Here is a 7,500-nt window from a genome sequence, read left to right on the forward strand (position 1 = left end):
ACACACACACACACACACACACACACACACACACACACACACACACACAGTCTCTCTCTCACGCGCGCGCTCACTCTCTCTCCATGGGACACACACACACTCAAAAGGGATACGCACATAAGCAGACACTAACTTCAAAATGTTTGATTCTACTATACATGTTATTTTTTGCCTCAATGGTCACCACACATGTACAAATTGGTACACACTAAGACACACTTACTTGTATGTTTGATTCCTCTCTGCATGCATATACACAGAAAGAGATGTGCAGTGTGTACTACACACTAAAAGGTGTATGGTTATTAACATATGAAATGGCACACGCACGCACACACACATGACCACACAATGTGTACTTGCTCACGCAATGATGCAGATTTCATTCATGCACACAGGCACACACACACTTAAGCACATTCTACAGCAGGTGCACCTGTATGTTCTAGGTCTTCACAAGTGCTCTTTTCACACACACTTGCTCTCATCGGATGCAGCACATATTGAGAGATGCATACTGAGGACCATGCACTTGGACAGACAGACACTTATTTCCCTGTGCTCACATACACACTTGCGCGCGCGCGCACGCACGCAGGCAGGCACGCACGCACGCACGCACGCACACACACACACACACACACACACACACACATACACACATTCAGGCATACATACACACACGTGCAAAGCGTCTTCCATCAGTATGTCTGAGGCACAGTCCCCCTTATTATCACCATCATCTCAGTATGCATTATGCAGCTATTCGTCTCTCTCTCTGCTTTTCAACAAAAATGGGAGTCTGAGAATGACGGGCTGAAATCAGCCCCCCGCCTCCCCACAACAATGGACCCCAATTTTTTTAGTCAGGCAAGCAGGCGGGCACCAGCGGCCCCCGTTCACAACCCAACAGTCATTTCTGGAATTGTTGCAGCCTAGGGTCCAGGTCAGTCCCCAAAATCTTTATTCTCTTTCTTTCTTTCTTTCTTTCTTTCTTTCTTTCTTTCTTTCTTTCTTTCTTTCTTTCTTTCTTTCTTTCTTTCTTTATATATCTTTCTTTTTCTTTCTCTCTCTCTCTCTGTCTCTCTCTCTCTCTCTCTCTCTCTCTCTCTCTCTCTCTCTCTCTCTCTCTCTCTCTCTCTCTCTCTCTCTCTCTCTCTCTCTCTCGCTCTCTCTCTAACTGAATCTCTGCATTGCTGTCAGTCAGAGATCTGCATCATCGCCTGTTTTGCGTCAGGCATTTAATGCCCAGAGGAGGTCAGACAGCCAGGCCACGACACAGAGCAACCACCAGCAGTTGGCACAGTCTCAAAGATACGTGTGTGTGTGTGTGTGTGTGCGTGTGCGTGTGCGTGTGTGTGTGTGTGTGTGTGTGTGTGTGTGTGTGTGTGTGTGTGTGTGTGTGTGTGTGTGTGTGTGTGTGTGTGTGTGTGTGTGTGTGTGTGTGTGTGTGTGTGTTCTGTGCAGGTGTCAGTGTGTCTCTATGTGTGAGGTTTTTCTTTCTTCTTTTCTCAGATCTTCTTCCAAAGTTAGCGGTGGGATTGTGTGTTTTTTTGTGAGCATACATTGTGTGAATGTTTTTTTTATGAGAGAGGGAGAGAGAGAGAGGAAGGCTCTACCATTGTTATTGTTGTTTTATTGTTATTCTCTGATGTCCTCCTCTCCACAGATGATCCCACTCAGTCATTCAGCCCCAGCTCTCAGCGACCCGTTCTGAAGCCCAGTAGTCACGGTAACCAAGTGCACTTTGACCCATCCTCCGGCAGCCAATCGCAATGGGCCTAACCCGACGCTTTGATTGTGTCACGTCACTCTGTTAATCTCGCCTCCCTCATTGTTTCGCATTGTTGGATTTTTTGCTTCAACGCCTTTCTGCCCACAGCCTATGCATGGCAAAGGATGGAGAAGTGAGGCGTGTAGTGGCTTGCACACCTTGAAAAAGTTTACAGCTATTTATGTTGGAATCACTTAGAAAGTGGAAAAGCACACAACACTACAATTGCAGTCCACCCCAGATTATTAAAAAATAGTTAAGCTTTACCGTAATCATAAGTGTTTTCCACTCTCAATGCGTATGCATAGCAAGCTGTTTTGCTGGGCACTTTCCTTTGGCATCTTTGAAGATCACTCTCTATGGAAATACTACTCACAACATGCAAAGTTGCTTTTGCTGACAAAAACGCTTTTGGTGTTAGCAAAGTTTTGTTTTGTCTGACTTTTGGTTGTGTCCTATGCATGGAGGTTACGGTGTGTGTTGTGCTTGTCTTTGTCTGTGTGCTGCTGCAAAGCAATGCGAATTCTCCATTTCTCTCTGTCATCTCGCTGTCTTTCTACCTGTCAAGACTTTGTGTTGGCTCAGTGTTGGCAGTGCTTTGTGGGCTCTTGATGCTCTGTGTGCTGAAGATTAGCATTACAGAGAGCTGCATAACAAAATCAATTCATGCAGCGGAGCTTTTTTTGTGTAGGTGTGTGCTGCCCATGATACTGCGAAAAGACTAGTCATCTTATTTCTGTGTAAGGGTTATTGGATTTCTCAATGTTGATTGATTGCATGATAAGCGGGGCATTTGAAAGGTCCTCTCTCAATATCACTCCCACAGAAGACGACGCCCAGACAGTCAGCGCTACTACTACCACTACCGCCCACAGACCCATACTCAAGCCCTGTAACCACGGTAACTAATGATGGAGCATTTCAAGCAAAAGCTTTCATTTTTATTATTATTATTATTTTCTTGCTTTCATTCTTTCTATTTTCCCCGTTTTTTTCTTTCTCCCGTCTATTTTTCTTTTTTCTTTTGTTCTTCCTGGAGTTTTTTTCTGTATATTTGTGTCCATCTTATTATATCCCTTCCTCTTTTTTTTCTTCTTTTGTTCTTTCTGTCTTTTCTTCTTTCTTTCTTTCTTTATATCTTGTTTATGTGTCCTTCCTTTTTTCATTTTTCTTTCTTTCTTTCTTTGTTCTTTTTCTCTGTTTGTCTTTTCTTTCTTCCTTTCTCTCTCTCTTTATATCTGTTGTTTATGTGTGAGTCGCCAGTCGCCACCCTGACACCCTGCCTTCCAGCTGGCTGTGAGTGCTGGAGGTTTGTCATCATCACTGGTGCTCTGTAGCCCAGATCTGTTTCTTTACATCAGGGCTCTCAGTGCTCCATGTCTTCATGCTTCACAATGACACTCTTGTCTCCCTCTTCCCCTTTCAAGCAAAAAAAAAAAAAAGAATAGCATCGCTTTTCCTCACAAAAGTGTTATTTCCTCCTCGCTGTTGGATTCCTCTCTGAGAAAGAAAACCATAAGAGTGTGATGCATATTTATTTATTTTACTTTATTTATTTATATTTATTTTTTTGCCAGCGTTCCTCATCTTCCCGGGCTTTGTTCCTTGTTCATTGCTGTAGGCAATGTTTATCTGTTTGCTGTCTGGCACTTGGTGCTGTGCTGTGTGCTGTGCGTCTCTGTTCTCCTTCCATCTTGAAGGAGACCCAGCTGTTTTGTTTCGTGTTTGCTAAGAGCAACAAGTTGTCTCCGATTTCATCATTATCGTGCTCCTTGCTTCCCCTTTTTATTATTTCTTTTTTCCCTCGCCTCCTGCAACGCTAATTCTCTGTCGGATCTAGTCGTGTTCAATAAGTGTGGGTGTGTGTGTGGGTGCCTGTATATTCATGCATGTGTGTGTGTGTGTGTGTGTGTGTGTGTGTGTGTGTGTGTGTGTGTGTGTGTGTGTGTGTGTGTGTGTGTGTGTGTGTGTGTGTGTGTGTGTGCGTGCGCACATGTGTGCGTGCGCGTGCGTGTGTGTGTGTGTATGTGTATGTGTGTGTATGCGTGCGCACGTGTGTGTGTGTGCGTGCGTGCGTGCGTGTGTGTGTGTCAGCTGTCTGTTATCTCGGCTCCTTCTCCGCAAGGCAACTGTAGCACTACAGTGGTTGGTTGGCAAGGTTAGCGGGTGGTGAGCCGAAGGTGGGAGGTGGAGGCAGCAAAGGTGGCGCGTAGCAAGCGACAGGGGTACGCCAGTCATTATTATGTTTTCCAACACCACCAGCATGATGCCGCACACACACAATCACAAACACACACACACACACACACACACACACACACACACACACACACACACACACACACACACACACACACACACACACACACACACACACACACACACACACAGTCCCTCTCTCTTTCAATCTCTCTTTTCTCTCTCTCTCTGTCTCACACACACACAAACACACACACACACACACACACACACACACACACACACACACAAACACACACACTCACACACACAGAGGCGTCCTCATTAGCAAGGCTAATTAGCACCCGTCTCCTCCGCACCAGCCTCGTCTTCCCCGCCTGTCTGACAGAGGCGGCCTGCAGCGGTGAGAGCAGACAGCGACAGTGACAGCAAGCGCTGCACAACCCAGGTGGCTCTTTTACACGTGTGTTTGTGTCTGTCTGTCTGTGTATGTGTATGTGTATGTGCATGTGTATGTGCATGCGAACGCTCACCCTTATACACAAATGTTTCTTTCTGTGTTGATGAGGTTGAATGTCAATATACTGTGTGTTGAAATGTACGAAAGTGTTTTGTGTATGTATACAACAATGTCCTGAAAAGACTCGGTGCTGCTCTTTGGAGAAGCATGGTAAGTGGAGAATTTAACGACAGAGCAGTCAGCCCCCACGTGTATTGTTTTTACAAGCAGGAACAAAATTGCAAATAATGCCGTCCGCTGTGACGGTGCATTTTGCCGGTGTCCTTACAAGGCATTTAAAAGAATTAAGCCCTAACGCTGTTGTGCTGTGTGTGTTTCTTTTTTTGTAATCTTCTAATCCAATATGATTTAGCACTTGAATGCAGCGGTATTGTGGCTCTTAGCCCCACTCTCCATGCTCTCTTACTCTGCACTTTATCTTCTTGGGGTTTGGTTGTTGGTGTTCGGAAGAGAAAATGCATTCACACTGAAATATTAGAAATTAGACTGCCAAGAGCGAAAGAGGAAAGGAAAGGATGGAGGGAGGGAGGGAGGGAGAGAGAGAGAGAGAGAGAGAGAGAGAGAGAGAGAGAGAGAGAGAGAGAGAGAGAGTAAGCGAAAGTGGATGTTGGAGCGGATGGCAGGACGGGAGAGGAGAGGAGAGGAGAGGAGAGTGTTCTTGGCCTGATGTGATCCATCACGAGGACAGGCTGGCCTGGCCGTGACCAGAAGTCGTACTTAGTCACTCGCCCCGCTGTCCGACAGCAAGAAGAAATGAAGGGCACTGTTGCATTATGGGACGTGCCTCCGTCTTCCTCCTGGAGGTGGGGGGTAGCAAGGGTGGCCCCTGCTCATCCTCCTGCAAGTGACGTTGGAGATCCTGCGCGGCGCCTTGTCATTTTGTCCTATGCTGTAAGCTAAGCTGTCCTGCCAAGCCAGCACAATGCGCTGCTAATGCTCCCCTTGGGGTTAGGGTAAAGCCTCGTTCACACACACGACGCTGCTAGTTACTCTTGCTCAGTGAGAACAGTCAATAGAATGTATACTCTATGTGTTCCAGCGAGACGAGGAGGCGAGTAGTAGTGTACAAGCAATGCAATGTGGGCGGATCCAAAGTTGAAAATATTTTAACTTCGAGCGAGACGAGTAAGCGAGATTGTGCTGGAAATAAGCTGCATGATATATGCAATTCTGTGAAACAGCTGATTACTCAATCATTCTCATGCAGACATGATCAAGTCGTCTACACAAGGTGTAGAATTGGCCACTCTAGACTCACTCATGCTTTTTTGCTAACTGGAAGTGAACCTCCCCTCTGTGATTTTTGTGGACATCTCTTATCAATTAAGCATATTCTAACTTGCCCTGCTCTCAGAAGGAAAAGACAACAGTTTTTTAAAGAAGACACTATTTTTGGTATTTTTAATAAGGTCCCACCTTTAAAGGTTTTGAACTTTTTAAAATGTATTGATGTGACCAAACTTATTTAATCTATTTATTCAATTATTTATATCATTGTAGATTTTTAATTTGAGGCGAATTCTATTACCTGTACTGGCCATGAAATAGCCACAGTTGCATATTTGGCCATAAATGTAAACAAACAAACAAACAAACGAGTAAGCGAGTAACCAATTGGAATGCAGAGTTCGGTAGCAAGTGGCGACCAGCCTAGTGAGCGGATCCCAAGTTGAAAATATTGTAACTTCGAGCGAAGCGAGTAAGCGAGTAACCAATTGGAATGCAGAGTTAGGTACTTCTCGCCTGTGCATTGGCAGTTAAAGCTGCAGGAACGTTTTTTGAACGCTCCATGAGCAAGTGGCAACCAGCCTAGTGTGTGAGCGAGAAGCTAGTAACTAGCAGCGACGTGTGTGAATAAGGCTTTAGAGTTAGCGGAGCGCTGTCGTTTCTCTCAGCTGTGTGCGTGCTTTAATTGGTACATGTCAAAAGGTCCTCCTGTTTCTTCATCCCTTCTTGCGAGTGTTTGGTTTAACCCCTTAGCACTTACTTATGTTATAACCTTACTTTCACCAAAATTGTAATGGCTATGTCTTAATCTGTTACCTAAGGCTCTCGGTACTGTCATAACAATGTTGTTATGATGTAGTTGAGTATTTTCAGTAGGGCTGGGTATCGCAGCCATGTTCCTGTATCGATTCGATTTCGATTCTTAGGGCTTTGAATCGATTAATCACGATTCAATTCGATTCGATTCGATTCATTCCGAATCGATTCAATCCGTTCCCTTCTTGGTGCAAGGATTTCCCCCAAAAGATGCTGTTGCCTATTTTTATATAAAAATGTCAAAGGGCTGTGGCTTGACAGTGTTAACAGATTGCTAATTTGTAATAAGTAGGCCTAGGCCTAATTGACTAATACCTACTGGGTATTTTCTATAGACCTAAATTAAACAAAAAGAACAAAAAGAAAAAGAACAAAAAAATCGATTTTGTGCCCTGTGAATCGATTATGTGAATTTTAAACGACATCGATCGATTATCGATTAAATCGATTATTTTACGCAGCCCTAATTTTCAGCAAATAGTGAATAAGCCCGTCGGCGACCCCATCTGCAGTAAGAGGCTATGGCTATGTTAAAAGCCTATTCGAAGGATGTTTTCTGAAAGTGGCATAGCTTGGCCATGGCCAGTAGGTGGGTGGCCGAGACCCTCTTCCCCCCCTCCTCCTTCCCCCTTGTCCGCAGCACTGCCTGCTCTCTCTCCCTTAACCCATGTGACTACCTCTGTCCTCACATGGCGCCTGGAGGGAGCAAGAGGGGGCCCTACATCTCCAGAGGTGACATGTTAGCCCCAACTGGTGTGTGGGTGGCCGAAAACATCCCTCCCTTGTCCTCATCTGCCTGCACTCTCCTCCTCCTCCTCCTCCTCCTCCTCCTCCTCCTCCTCCTCCTCCTCCTCCTCCTCCTCCTCCTCCTCCTCCTCCTTCTCCTCCTCCTGGAGTGAGCGATGATGGCCGAAACCCTTTCCTCCCTCCCTCCCTGCTCCCCGCCCGCGCCTCCTTTCTCCTC

General features: G+C 45.6%; 1 protein-coding gene across 1 annotated transcript in view; it reads left to right on the forward strand.

Moving 5' to 3' along the window:
* LOC134459672 (protein diaphanous homolog 3-like) overlaps nucleotides 1-7,500 on the forward strand; it is a 414,535-nt gene that overhangs the window by 332,864 nt on the left and 74,171 nt on the right. Inside the window, exons 27-28 of the mRNA XM_063212051.1 lie at nucleotides 1,670-1,732; nucleotides 2,601-2,675. Of these exons, the coding sequence (XP_063068121.1) occupies nucleotides 1,670-1,732; nucleotides 2,601-2,675 (138 nt within the window). The remainder of the gene's footprint in view (nucleotides 1-1,669; nucleotides 1,733-2,600; nucleotides 2,676-7,500) is intronic.

Source organism: Engraulis encrasicolus, chromosome 12 (assembly GCF_034702125.1).
Source record: "Engraulis encrasicolus isolate BLACKSEA-1 chromosome 12, IST_EnEncr_1.0, whole genome shotgun sequence".
NCBI classification, from domain to species: Eukaryota; Metazoa; Chordata; class Actinopteri; order Clupeiformes; family Engraulidae; genus Engraulis; species Engraulis encrasicolus.